At 39.7% G+C, this 14,700-nt stretch overlaps 1 protein-coding gene across 2 annotated transcripts in view; it reads right to left on the bottom strand.

Moving 5' to 3' along the window:
* Positions 1–14,700, bottom strand: part of LOC110531575 (cell adhesion molecule CEACAM5) — a 32,590-nt gene that overhangs the window by 15,914 nt on the left and 1,976 nt on the right. Inside the window, exons 2-10 of one of the 2 annotated variants that reach the window (XM_090183590.1) lie at positions 10,949–10,993; positions 10,526–10,795; positions 10,124–10,405; positions 9,338–9,595; positions 8,970–9,254; positions 7,944–8,216; positions 5,787–6,059; positions 3,706–3,978; positions 1,145–1,152 (exon numbers count right to left, since the gene is read on the bottom strand). In XM_090183590.1, the coding sequence (XP_090039716.1) occupies positions 1,145–1,152; positions 3,706–3,978; positions 5,787–6,059; positions 7,944–8,216; positions 8,970–9,254; positions 9,338–9,595; positions 10,124–10,405; positions 10,526–10,795; positions 10,949–10,993 (1,967 nt within the window). Of the gene's footprint in view, positions 1–619; positions 1,363–3,705; positions 3,979–5,786; positions 6,060–7,943; positions 8,217–8,969; positions 9,255–9,337; positions 9,596–10,123; positions 10,406–10,525; positions 10,796–10,948; positions 10,994–14,700 lie in introns of those variants that run through there. The other variant, XM_090183581.1, reaches the window with a different exon arrangement.

Below are 14,700 nucleotides of genomic sequence, written 5' to 3'. Positions count from 1 at the left end.
TACCCACATGGTGGTGCTCTGGGACAGTTCAGTAGAGTACAGTACAATATAGTAGGGTACAGTACAGTAGAGTACAGTCGAGTACAGTAGAGCAGGGGACAGGGAAGTAGAGTACAGCAGAGTAGGGTACAGTCCGGGAGAGCACAGTACAATAGAGTAGGGTACAGTACAGTAAGGTACAGTACAGTAGAGTACAGTAGAGTAGGGTACAGTACAGTAGAGTACATTAGAGTAGGGTACAGTACAGTAGAGTACAATAGAGTAGGGTATAGTACAGTAGAGTAGGGTACAGTACAGTAGAGTAGGGTACAGTACAGTAGAGTACAGTAGAGTAGGGTACAGTACAGTAGAGTACATTAGAGTAGGGTACAGTACAGTAGATTAGGGTACAGTACAGTAGAGTAGGGTACATTACATTAGAGGACAGTAGAGTAGGGTACAGTACAGTAGAGTAGGGTACAGTACAGTAGAGTAGGGTACAGTAGAGTAGAGTACAGTAGAGTATTGTACAGTACAGTAGATTACAGTAGAGTAAGGTACAGTAGAGTACAGTACAGTAGAGTATTGTACAGTACAGTAGTATATAGTAGTAGTGTTTTGGTCAAATGCATGTCAATGTTTGGGGTCTTGGAGGGTTGGAACCCTCCTGTTGTCTATACATCTCAATACTCTACTCTTTTTCCTGAAGTGTCTACTACCCACATGGTCGTCCTCTGTAACACAGTTGGTAGAATATGGCACATGCAACATTAACATGTAGATGTGCTGCCCGTGTTGTAACAGACACCATAATGGCACAGATACAAAGATGAAACCTCTATATAAATGTTTTCCTTTATGTTCAAACATGAAGTTTATGAGTCAGTGTACAGGACAGACTCCTCTCAATAGAATACAGTGTGTGTATTAACAATGACTCTGTACTGTATTAAATTAACATGTTTGTTATTGCTTAACAGAACAACATAACATGTTTCACTGTCCCGATCATTTTAGAGCTCATTGTAACTAAGAATTCTGGCACACAGACCATGATTGACTCAATATAAATAGTCAACAACATCAACAAAGCACAACAAAGTAACTCACCTTTTACAGTGAGAGTGACAGGATCACTTGGTGGTGAAGATGTGGGTCTAGACACTCTGTTCCCTTCACACCTGTACTGACCAGCCTGACCAGTCAGAGTGATGGGGATGGTGATATCTATAACTTTACTGGTCTCATCAGGAAGGTGTTGGTTGTTTTTGTACCAGTAGTACCTCCAGTCTGTGTAGCCTGGTATGACACACTGCAGCCTGACTCTCTCTCCAGAGTAGAGGAGACCCTGAGGAGAGACACTCACTGAGGCCACAGGCAGAGCTGTAGAAAGACACATGAAGTTAGTTGATTCATACATAGAATCTGCTCTATCATGATTAAATGTAGTTAGTTGATTCATACATAGAATCTGCTCCATCATGATTAAATGTAGTTAGTTGATTCATACATAGAATCTGCTCTATCATGATTAAATGTAGTTAGTTGATTCATACATAGAATCTGCTCTATAATGATTAAATGTAGTTAGTTGATTCATACATAGAATCTGCTCTATCATGATTAAATGTAGTTAGTTGTTTCATACATAGAATCTGATCTATAATGATTAAATGTAGTTAGAGCACCAATCTTACAGGCAGGTACAGTACAGAAGAGTACAGTAGAGTAGGGTACAGTACAGTAGAGTACATAAGAGTAGTGTACAGTACAGTAGAGTACAGTAGAGTAGGGTACATTACATTAGAGGACAGTAGAGTATGGTACAGTACAGTAGATTACAGTAGAGTAGGGTACAGTACAGTTGAGTACAGTAGAGTATTGTACAGTACAGTAGAGTACAATAGAGTAGGGTACAGTACAGTAGAGTACAGTAGAGTAGGGTACATTACATTAGAGGACAGTAGAGTATGGTACAGTACAGTAGATTACAGTAGAGTAGGGTACAGTACAGTTGAGTACAGTAGAGTATTGTACAGTACAGTAGAGTATAATAGAGTAGGGTAGAGTACAGTGGAGTACAGTAGAGTAGGGTACATTACATTAGAGGACAGTAGAGTAGGGTACAGTACAGTTGAGTACAGTAGAGTATTGTACAGTACAGTAGAGTACAATAGAGTAGGGTACAGTACAGTAGAGTAGAGTACAGTAGAGTAGGGTACATTACATTAGAGGACAGTAGAGTAGGGTACAGTACAGTTGAGTACAGTAGAGTATTGTACAGTACAGTAGAGTACAATAGAGTAGGGTACAGTACAGTAGAGTACAGTAGAGTAGGGTACATTACATTAGAGTACAGTAGAGTAGGGTACAGTACAGTAGAGTACAATAGAGTAGGGTACAGTACAGTAGAGTACAGTAGAGTAGGGTACATTACATTAGAGTACAGTAGAGTAGGGTACAGTACAGTTGAGTACAGTAGAGTATTGTACAGTACAGTAGAGTATAATAGAGTAGGGTACAGTACAGTAGAGTAGGGTACATTACATTAGAGGACAGTAGAGTAGGGTACAGTACAGTTGAGTACAGTAGAGTATTGTACAGTACAGTTGAGTATAGTCGTAGTGTTTTGATCAAATAGATGGCAATGTTTGGGGTCTTGGAGGGTTGGAACCTCCGAGTTCGCTATACATCTCAATACTCTACACTTTTTCCTGAATTGTGCACTTGTCCACTACCCACATGGTAGTCCTCTGGGACAGTTCAGTAGAGTACAGTACAATAGAGTAGGGTACAGTACAGTAGAGTTCAGTCGAGTACAGTAGAGTACAGTAGAGCAGGGGACAGTGAAGTAGAGTACAGCAGAGAAGGGTACAGTACAGTAGAGTACAGTCGAGTACAGTAGAGCAGGGGACAGTATAGTAGAGTACAGTAGAGTAGGGTACAGTACAGTAGAGTACAGTAGAGTAGGGTACAACACGGGAGAGCACAGTACAATAGAGTAGGGTACAGTACAGTAAGGTACAGTAGATTACAGTAGAGTAGGGTACAGTACAGTAGAGTACAATAGAGTAGGGTACAGTACAGCAAGGTACAGTAGATTACAGTAGAGTAGGATACAGTACAGTAGAGTACAATAGAGTAGGGTACAGTACAGTAGATTACAGTAGAGTAGGGTACAGTACAGTAGAGTACAGTAGAGTATTGTACAGTACAGTAGAGTATATTAGTGTTTTGGTCAAATACATGTCAATGTTTGGGGTCATTGAGGGTTGGAACCCCCCTGTTGTCTATACATCTCAATACTCTACTCTTTTTCCTGAAGTGTCTACTACCCACATGGTCGTCCTCTGTAACACAGTTGGTAGAATATGGCACATGCAACATTAACATGTAGATGTGCTGCCCGTGTTGTAACAGACACCATAATGGCACAGATACAAAGATGAAACCTCTATATAAATGTTTTCCTTTATGTTCAAACATGAAGTTTATGAGTCAGTGTACAGGACAGACTCCTCTCAATAGAATACAGTGTGTGTATTAACAATGACTCTGTACTGTATTAAATTAACATGTTTGTTATTGCTTAACAGAACAACAGAACATGTTTCACTGTCCCGATCATTTTAGAGCTCATTGTAACTAAGAATTCTGGCACACAGACCATGATTGACTCAATATAAATAGTCAACAACATCAACAAAGCACAACAAAGTAACTCACCTTTTACAGTGAGAGTGACAGGATCACTTGGTGGTGAAGATGTGGGTCTAGACACTCTGTTCCCTTCACACCTGTACTGACCAGCCTGACCAGTCAGAGTGATGGGGATGGTGATATCTATAACTTTACTGGTCTCATCAGGAAGGTGTTGGTTGTTTTTGTACCAGTAGTACCTCCAGTCTGTGTAGCCTGGTATGACACACTGCAGACTGACTCTCTCTCCAGAGTAGAGGAGACCCTGAGGAGAGACACTCACTGAGGACACAGGCAGAGCTGTAGAAAGACACATGAAGTTAGTTGATTCATACATAGAATCTGATCTATCATGATTAAATGTAGTTAGTTGATTCATACATAGAATCTGATCAATCATGATTAAATGTAGTTAGTTGATTCATACATAGAATCTGATCTATCATGATTAAATGTAGTTAGTTGATTCATACATAGAATCTGATCTATCATGATTAAATGTAGTTAGAGCACCAATCTTACAGGCAGGTACAGTACAGAAGAGTACAGTAGAGTAGGGTACAGTACAGTAGAGTACATAAGAGTAGTGTACAGTACAGTAGAGTACAGTAGAGTAGGGTACATTACATTAGAGGACAGTAGAGTAGGTTACAGTACAGTTGAGTACAGTAGAGTAGAGTACAGTACAGTTGAGTACAGTAGAGTATTGTACAGTAGAATACAGTAGAGTAGGGTGCAGTACAGTTGAGTACAGTAGAGTATTGTACAGTACAGTAGAGTATAGTAGTCATGTTTTGATCAAATAGATGGCAATGTTTGGGGTCTTGGAGGGTTGAAACCTCCCAGTTCACTATACATCTCAATACTCTACACTTTTTCCTGAATTGTGCACTTGTCCACTACCCACATGGTAGTCCTCTGGGACAGTTCAGTAGAGTACAGTACAATAGAGTAGGGTACAGTACAGTAGAGTACAGTCGAGTACAGTAGAGTACAGTAGAGCAGGGGACAGTAAAGTAGAGTACAGCAGAGTAGGGTACAGTACAGTAGAGTACTGTCGAGTACAGTAGAGCAGGGGACAGTACAGTAGAGTACAGTAGAGTAGGGTACAGTACAGTAGAGTACAGTAGAGCAGGGTACAGTTCAGTAGAGTACAGTAGAGTAGGGTACAGTTCAGTAGAGTAGGGTACAGTAGAGTAGGGTACAGTAGAGTAGGGTACAGTTCAGTAGGGTACAGTTCAGTAGAGTACAGCACAATAGAGTAGGGTACAGTACAGTAGAGTACAGTCGAGTACCGTAGAGTACAGTAGAGCATGGGACAGTAAAGTTGAGTACAGCAGAGTAGGGTACAGTACAGTAGAGTACTGTCGAGTACAGTAGAGTAGGGTGCAGTTCAGTAGGGTACAGTTCAGTAGAGTACAGTAGAGTAGGGTACAGTTCAGTAGAGTTCAGTAGAGTAGGGTACAGTTCAGTAGAGTAGGGTACAGTTCAGTAGAGTAGGGTACAATAGAGTAGGGTACAGTACAATAGAGTAGGGTACAGTTCAGTAGAGTAGGGTACAGTACAATAGAGTAGTGTACAGTACAGTACAGAAGAGAAGTGTGTAGTAGTAGTAGTGTTTTGGTCAAATGTATGTCAATGTTTGGGGTCTTGGAGGGTTGGAACCTCCCTGTTGTCTATACATCTCAATACTCTACTCTTTTTCCTGAAGTGTCCACTACCCACATGGTGGTCCTCTGTAACTCAGTTGGTAGATTATGGCACATGCAACATTAACATGTAGATGTGCTGCCCATGTTGTAACAGACACCATAATGGCACAGATACAAAGATGAAACCTCTATATAAATGTTTTCCTTTATGTTCAAACATGAAGTTCAGGAGTCAGTGTTTGGGACAGACTCCTCTCAATAGAAATAGGTGTATAAACAATGACTCTGTACTGTACTAAATTAACATGTTTGTTATTGCTTAACAGAACAACAGAACATGTTTCACTGTCCCAATCATTTTAGAGCTCATTGTAACTAAGAATTCTGGCACACAGACCATGATTGACTCAATATAAATAGTCAACAACATCAACAAAGCACAACAAAGTAACTCACCTTTTACAGTGAGAGTGACAGGATCACTTGGTGGTGAAGATGTGGGTCTAGACACTCTGTTCCCTTCACACCTGTACTGACCAGCCTGACCAGTCAGAGTGATGGGGATGGTGATATCTATGACTTTACTGGTCTCATCAGGAAGGTGTTGGTTGTTTTTGTACCAGTAGTACCTCCAGTCTGTGTAGCCTGGTATGACACACTGCAGACTGACTCTCTCTCCAGAGTAGAGGAGACCCTGAGGAGAGACACTCACTGAGGCCACAGGCAGAGCTGTAGAAAGACACATGAAGTTAGTTGATTTATACATAGAATCTGCTCTATCATGATTAAATGTAGTTAGTTGATTCATACATAGAATCTGCTCCATCATGATTAAATGTAGTTAGTTGATTCATACATAGAATCTGCTCTATCATGATTAAATGTAGTTAGTTGATTCATACATAGAATCTGCTCTATAATGATTAAATGTAGTTAGTTGATTCATACATAGAATCTGCTCTATCACGGATAAATGTAGTTAGTTGTTTCATACATAGAATCTGATCTATAATGATTAAATGTAGTTAGAGCACCAATCTTACAGGCAGGTACAGTACAGTAGAGTACAGTAGAGTAGGGTACAGTACAGTAGAGTACATAAGAGTAGTGTACAGTACAGTAGAGTACAGTAGAGTAGGGTACATTACATTAGAGGACAGTAGAGTATGGTACAGTACAGTAGATTACAGTAGAGTAGGGTACAGTACAGTTGAGTACAGTAGAGTATTGTACAGTACAGTAGAGTACAATAGAGTAGGGTACAGTACAGTCGAGTACAGTAGAGTAGGGTACATTACATTAGAGGACAGTAGAGTATGGTACAGTACAGTAGATTACAGTAGAGTAGGGTACAGTACAGTAGAGTACAGTAGAGTAGGGTACAGTACAGTAGAGTACATAAGAGTAGTGTACAGTACAGTAGAGTACAGTAGAGTAGGGTACATTACATTAGAGGACAGTAGAGTAGGTTACAGTACAGTTGAGTACAGTAGAGTAGAGTACAGTACAGTTGAGTACAGTAGTCATGTTTTGATCAAATAGATGGCAATGTTTGGGGTCTTGGAGGGTTGAAACCTCCCAGTTCGCTATACATCTCAATACTCTACACTTTTTCCTGAATTGTGCACTTGTCCACTACCCACATGGTAGTCCTCTGGGACAGTTCAGTAGAGTACAGTACAATAGAGTAGGGTACAGTACAGTAGAGTACAGTCGAGTACAGTAGAGCAGGGGACAGTAAAGTAGAGTACAGCAGAGTAGGGTACAGTACAGTAGAGTACTGTCGAGTACAGTAGAGCAGGGGACAGTACAGTAGAGTACAGTAGAGTAGGGTACAGTACAGTAGAGTACAGTAGAGTAGGGTACAGTTCAGTAGGGTACAGTTCAGTAGAGTACAGTAGAGTAGGGTACAGTTCAGTAGAGTTCAGTAGAGTAGGGTACAGTTCAGTAGAGTAGGGTACAGTAGAGTAGGGTACAGTACAATAGAGTAGGGTACAGTACAATAGAGTAGGGTACAGTTCAGTAGAGTAGGGTACAGTACAATAGAGTAGTGTACAGTACAGTAGAGTACAGTGGAGTAGGGTACAGTACAGAAGAGAAGTGTGTAGTAGTAGTAGTGTTTTGGTCAAATGTATGTCAATGTTTGGGGTCTTGGAGGGTTGGAACCTCCCTGTTGTCTATACATCTCAAAACTCTACTCTTTTTCCTGAAGTGTCCACTACCCACATGGTCGTCCTCTGTAACATAGTTGGTAGATTATGGCACATGCAACATTAACATGTAGATGTGCTGCCCGTGTTGTAACAGACACCATAATGGCACAGATACAAAGATGAAACCTCTATATAAATGTTTTCCTTTATGTTCAAACATGAAGTTTATGAGTCAGTGTACAGGACAGACTCCTCTCAATAGAATACAGTGTGTGTTTTAACAATGACTCTGTACTGTATTAAATTAACATGTTTGTTATTGCTTAACAGAACAACAGAACATGTTTCACTGTCCCGATCATTTTAGAGCTCATTGTAACTAAGAATTCTGGCACACAGACCATGATTGACTCAATATAAATAGTCAACAACATCAACAAAGCACAACAAAGTAACTCACCTTTTACAGTGAGAGTGACAGGATCACTTGGTTGTGAAGATGTGGGTCTAGACACTCTGTTCCCTTCACACCAGTACTGACCAGCCTGACCAGTCTGGGTGATGGGGATGGTGATATCTATGACTTTACTGGTCTCATCAGGAAAGTGTTGGTTGTTTTTGTACCAGTAGTACCTCCAGTCTGTGTAGCCTGGTATGACACACTGCAGACTGACTCTCTCTCCAGAGTAGAGGAGACCCTGAGGAGAGACACTCACTGAGGCCTCAGGCAGAGCTGCAGAAAAACACAAACATTAAGGCAAATGCAGTTCATGTTCCAATATTTTCAAAATATGATCACCATATTTCTTTAATTGTGAGAAGAAAAAAAAAAAATTATATTTTTGTTATATAACGAAGAATACTGACACACAGACCATGATTGACTCAATATACCCTGAGTGCACAAAACATTAAGGACACCTTCCTTATATGGAGTTGCACCCCCCACCCATTTTTCCCCCAGAACAGCCTCATATTGTTGGGGCATGGACTCTACAAGGATCCGAAAGCATTCCACAGGGATACTGGACCATGGTGACTCCAATAATTCCCACAGTTGTGTCAAGTTGGCTGGATGTTTTTTGGGTGGTGGAACATTCTAGATATACAGGGGAAAATGTTGAGTGTGAAAAACCCAGCAACGTTGCAGTTCTTGACACAAACCGGTGCACCTGGCACCTACTACCATACCCCGTTCAAAGGCACTTAAGTCTTTTGTCTTGCCCATTCACCTTCTGAATGTCACACATACACAAACCATGACTCAATTGTCTCAAGGCTTAAAAATCCTTCTTTAATAACGGTCTCCTCCCCTTCATCTACACAGATTGAAGTGGATTTAACAAGTGACATCAATAAGGGATCATTGGTCTCAGCTGTTTAGTCTATGTCATGAAAAGAGCAGTGTTCTCAATGTTTTGTGCACTCAGTATAAATAGTGTCCATCTGTTTGACAAAGAAAAACACACACAACGTAGTTACTCACCATTCAGGGTGATAGTGACAGGATCACTGATGATTGATGATATGGATCTGGACTGGATCTCTCCCTGACACCAGTAGAGACCCTGGACAGACTCAGCAGCTCTACTGATGGTGAGGGTGTCTCCTGTTCTAGTGTGTCTGACAGACTGGGACACTACATTATCATTCATGTCTTTGTACCACTTATAGCTCCAGATACTGTCAGACCCAACTGAACACATCAGAGTAACTGTCTCTCCAGGGAACACCGGGTTTGGCTTCACAGTCAGTGTAGCTTTGGGAAAGGCTGAGGAAACAGAGATTAGACACATACATTGGCTATTTCATAATACACTGATATAGTGATACAAGCAATTGTAGGGAACTTACCAGTGACACTTATGGTGACATAATCACTGGGTTGTGACCTCTGGGGATGATCTCTCCTCTTCCCTTCACATCTGTACTGACCGGTCTGAGTGATGGGGAATGTGATGCTTTTACTGGTCTGACTGGGAAGCTGTTGGTTGTCTCTGAACCAGAGGAACATCCAGTCTGTGTAGTCTGGTATGACACACTGCAGACTGACTGTCTCTCCAGAGTAGAGGAGACCCTGAGGAGAGACACTCACTGAGGCCACAGGCAGAGCTGTAGAAAGACACATTAAGTTAGTTGTTTCATACATAGAATCTGCTCCATCATGATTAAATGTAGTTAGTTGATTCATACATAGAATCTGTTCCATCATGATTAAATGTAGTTAGTTGAGTCATACATAGAATCTGATCTATCATGATTAATTGTAGTTAGTTGAGTCATACATAGAATCTGCTCTATCATGATTAAATGTAGTTAGTTGATTCATACATAGAATCTGCACTATCATGATTAAATGTAGTTAGTTGATTCATACATAGAATCTGATCTATCATGATTAAATGTAGTTAGTTAAGTCATACATAGAATCTGATCTATCATGATTAAATGTAGTTAGTTGATTCATACATAGAATCTGCTCTATCATGATTAAATGTAGTTTGAGAACCAATCTTTCCAAAGTATGATCACCACACTTCTTTAATGAAATAAGTCTTTGTTTTTCTATCATATCTATGAATACTGACCCACAGTCCATGATTGACTTAATATAAATAGTGTCTGTATGACACTACTCACCATTGACAGTGATAGTGACAGGGTCACTGATGGATGAAGAAGTGGGTCTGGACTCTCTCTCGCCCTGACACCAGTAGGGACCCTCATTCACTGTTGCTCCATTGATGGTGAGAGTGTCTCCTGTTATAGTGTGTCTTTCAGACTGGGATGCTACATTATCATTCCTGTCTTTGTACCACTTATAGCTCCAGATACTGTCAGACCTTACTGAACACATCAGAGTAACTGTCTCCCCAGGGAACACAGGGTTTGGCTCTACAGTCAGTGTAGCTTTGGGCAGAGCTGAGGAAACACACAGCAGATGTTTTTACAACAACTAAACAGCATCCTTAAAATTGTGCCCAAATTCAAGTGGTTATAAGAATGGAGGCACAGATGTGAATGAGAGATAAGATGACGTACGTGTCACTGTCAGTCTGACTACATCACTCCATTTAGAATCCTGCTGCTGATGTGAACCCAGACATCTGTAGTCACCACTGTGGGAAAACTCAGCTGCACTGATAATACATACATGTTCTTTCTGTGGACATTGATCTGGACTGGGTGTTAACCATCTGTACTCCCTGTCAGTGACTCCTCCCCCCTGTATGACACATCTGAGAGTGACAGACTCTCCACTGAATATCTGGGAGCTGTTGGGGTGTATGGTCAGAACAGCCTTCGACACTCCTGCACAAAATCAAACCAGCATGATACACATGTTATTTCGAGACACTAAAAACTCAAAATATGTCAAGCCAAAATCAACTTTAAATATCACAAATAAAGAAATAGGATGAAGCATTAAGAGATAGAGCCTTGATGAAGTGAACAAATATCTACCATCATCATCTTCACATTGTCCAGAGTTGATGTGTGTATTCAGCACTACAACAAAGGAAGTCACATTGCACCAATATTAGCTCTAAATAAAAAACATGCCATATTCATGTTACTGATGTTACCACATACTTTATAATTCCTGTACTTTATTTTAAAGGTGCAATCTGCAATTTCCACAAAGATTTTAGCCCTTTTAAATGAATAATAGCCATTCATTCTGAAAGAGTATAACTTTTAATTGCCTCATTAGGAAAAAAACATGTGATTCCACATCAAATCAAATGTTTTGGAACACTACACATACCAAATCAAATTGTATTTGTCACGAGCACCGAATACAAAAGGTGTAGTAGACCTTTCAGTGAAATGCTTACTTACAAGCCCTTAACCAACAATCCAGTTCAAGATAGAGTTAAAAAAATATTTAGTCAATAAACTAAAGTAATAAATAGTCAAATTAAAAGAACAGGCACCACACTGCCAGGTCTCTGACCTCCTCCCTATACGCTTTGCCTATTTGATGGTTCGTCTGAGGGCATAGTGAGATTTCTTATAAGTGTCCGGATTAGTGTACCATTACAGCCTAGTATGTCAAGTGCATCACAGCCTGATACCGACAATTACCCTGCCCACACCTTAATGGACATTTTGTATTTTCATTGTCACAGTTGTAAATATGTATATATTATTTTTTATGTTTTTATTATTGTTTCATTTAAACCTGAACTGTTGGATCTCATAGTTTAAGTATTTCACTGTACACTGCAATTACATCTGTGACCTTATGCATGTGACTAAATAAGCAACTAATCTAAATGCAACATGTCCTCACAAGCATTTCGCCGAACCCGCAAAAACATCTACTAAACATGTGTATGTGACCAATAAAATGTGATTTGATTGAAACTCACAATATCTTGGTTCATGGCACTGATTTCACCTGTATTCCTAAATGTTGAACTTTACTGTAAATCTCAGTTTTGTTTAAAATACACTCAATAAAACCTATTATATTTATCATAGTTATTCAGGAGTAACATTAAAACAGAATAATATGCCCCACCAACATTAGACAACTATACAGAAAACCTTTACATTTCTGAATCCAGGAAATTAAATCCATGATGACAGAATAGTCAGATTAACTGAGAACTAAAATAGCAGTGCAGATGTCATTATTTTGCAAAGTGCGTAGATGTATACGAACAATTCATCTGTGGGGGACTTCTGAGAATGCAGAAGTACAGACTCTTTAGCGCAGCAGAAAGATCAGCGTACCCCAAATGTAGAGGTTCTGAGTTTCAAATCCCAGGTGGGGTCATATTGAAGTGATCATGTCAAATGTACAGCATGTCACTCAACTTAACTCCTACACCATTTAATTACATCCCTTGCAAAAAAGACTCAGGTGAAATGTGCGGTTTCACATTAAAATTGCATTTTCACATGTTGAGCTGACATTTTCACATGTTGAGCTGACATTTTCACATGTTGAGCTGACATTTTCACATGTTGAGCTGACATTTTCACATGTTGAGCTGACATTTTCACATGTTGAGCTGACATTTTCACATGTTGAGCTGACATTTTCACATGTTGAGCTGACATTTTCACATGTTGAGCTGACATTTTCACATGTTGAGCTGACATTTTCACATGTTGAGCTGACATTTTCACATGTGAAACAACTGTTTTCACATGTTGAGCTGACATTTTCACATGTGAAACAACTGTTTTCACATGTTGAGCTGACATTTTCACATGTGAAACAACTGTTTTCACATGTTGAGCTGACATTTTCACATGTGAAATAACTGTTTTCACATGTTGAGCTGACATTTTCACATGTGAAATAACTGTTTTCACATGTTGAGCTGACATTTTCACATGTGAAATAACTGTTTTCACATGTTGAGCTGACATTTTCACATGTGAAATAACTGTTTTCACATGTTGAGCTGACATTTTCACATGTGAAACAACTGTTTTCACATGTTGAGCTGACATTTTCACATGTGAAACAACTGTTTTCACATGTTGAGCTGACATTTTCACATGTGAAACAACTGTTTTCACATGTTGAGCTGACATTTTCACATGTTGAGCTGACATTTTCACATGTGAAACAACTGTTTTCACATGTTGAGCTGACATTTTCACATGTGAAACAACTGTTTTCACATGTTGAGCTGACATTTTCACATGTGAAATAGCTGTTTTCACATGTTGCGCTGACATTTTCACATGTGAAAACTAGAGACGTGAGGTAAATCTTGAAACCATATGTGAATTGCAACAATTTCACGTGTGAAAAACTTTAACATGGGAAAACCTAACTCGGTAGAATTGTATTTTCACGTGAAAAAAATTGTAAATTTGAAAATTTTAATTTGCTGTTTTAGTTGTGAAAATGTTATCACGTTTAGTTTCATGGTATCACGTTGAAATTATGTAACCCCATGTCTCTTTTATTTCACAAGATCATGTGCTAAAATATTTGTAGTTTAATGACATGTGTAGTTTGTTATCACATGTCACTTTACATGTTGTCACTTTACTTGTTGCCACCTACAGTACCAGCAGCATACCACCCTTCATCCCACTGCTGGCTTGCTTCTGAAGCTGAGCAGGGTCGGGCCTGGTCTGTCTCTGGATAGGAGACTGCTGGAAGTGGTTTTGGAGGGTCAGTAGAGGCCACTCTTCCCTCTGGTCTAAGGAGATCCCAGGGCAGTCTAGGTGACATTACCCTAATTAGTGTTCTGTCTTTTTGATAGGAAGTTAAATGGTTGTCCTGACTCTCTGTGGTTATTAAAAATCCCATGGCACTTATTGTAAGACTAGGGATGTTAACCCTGGTGTCATGGCAACATTCCCAACCTGGCCCCCTTCCATCATAACCACCTAATCATCCCCCTCATTACTAGTTGGCATAATATAGTGTCTTCAGAAAGTATTCATACCCCTTGACTTTTTCCACATGTTGTGTTACAGCCTGAATTTCAAATGTATTAGACTGAGATGCTTTGTCACTGGCCTACACACAATACCCCATAGTTATTTACAAATTAAAAGCAGACATTTCAGTATTCAATAAGTATTCAACCCCTTTGTTATGGCAAGCCTAAATAAGTTCAGAAGTGAATTGTGCTTAACAAGTCACATAATACGTTGCATGGACTCACTGTGTGCAATGATAGTGTTTAACATGATTTTTAAATTTCTTCCTCATCTCTGTACCCCACACAGACTATTAGTTCTAAGGCCCCTCAGTTGAGAAGTGAATTTCGAACACAGATTCAACCACAAGACCAGGTTTTCCAATATCTCTTAAAGATGGGCTCCTATTGGTAGATGGGACAATTTTTTAAATGGCATACTTGAATATCCATTTGAACATGGTGAAATTGGTAATTACACTTTGGATGGTGTATCAATACACCCAGTCACTAGAAAGCAACAGGTGTCCTTCCTCACTAACTTGCCAGAGAGGAAGGAAACTACTCAGGGATTTCACCATGAGGCCAATAGTGACTTTTTAAAACAGTTAGAGTTAAATGGCTGTGATAGGAGAAAACTGAGGATCGATCAACAACATTGTAGTTACTCCACAATACTAACCTAATTGACTGAGTGAAAAGAAGGAAGCCTGTACAGAATACAAATATTCTACAACATGCATTCTGTTTGCAACAACATACTAAAGTAATTCCGCAAAAAATGTGGCAAAGCAATACTGTTTTTTTGTGCTGAAT

The sequence above is a fragment of the Oncorhynchus mykiss genome, chromosome 9 (assembly GCF_057628025.1).
Source record: "Oncorhynchus mykiss isolate SJ-2025 chromosome 9, ASM5762802v1, whole genome shotgun sequence".
Classification (NCBI taxonomy): domain Eukaryota; kingdom Metazoa; phylum Chordata; class Actinopteri; order Salmoniformes; family Salmonidae; genus Oncorhynchus; species Oncorhynchus mykiss.
Note: the sequence above shows the minus strand (reverse complement) of the source record. Positions and strands in the feature narration are given on the sequence as shown.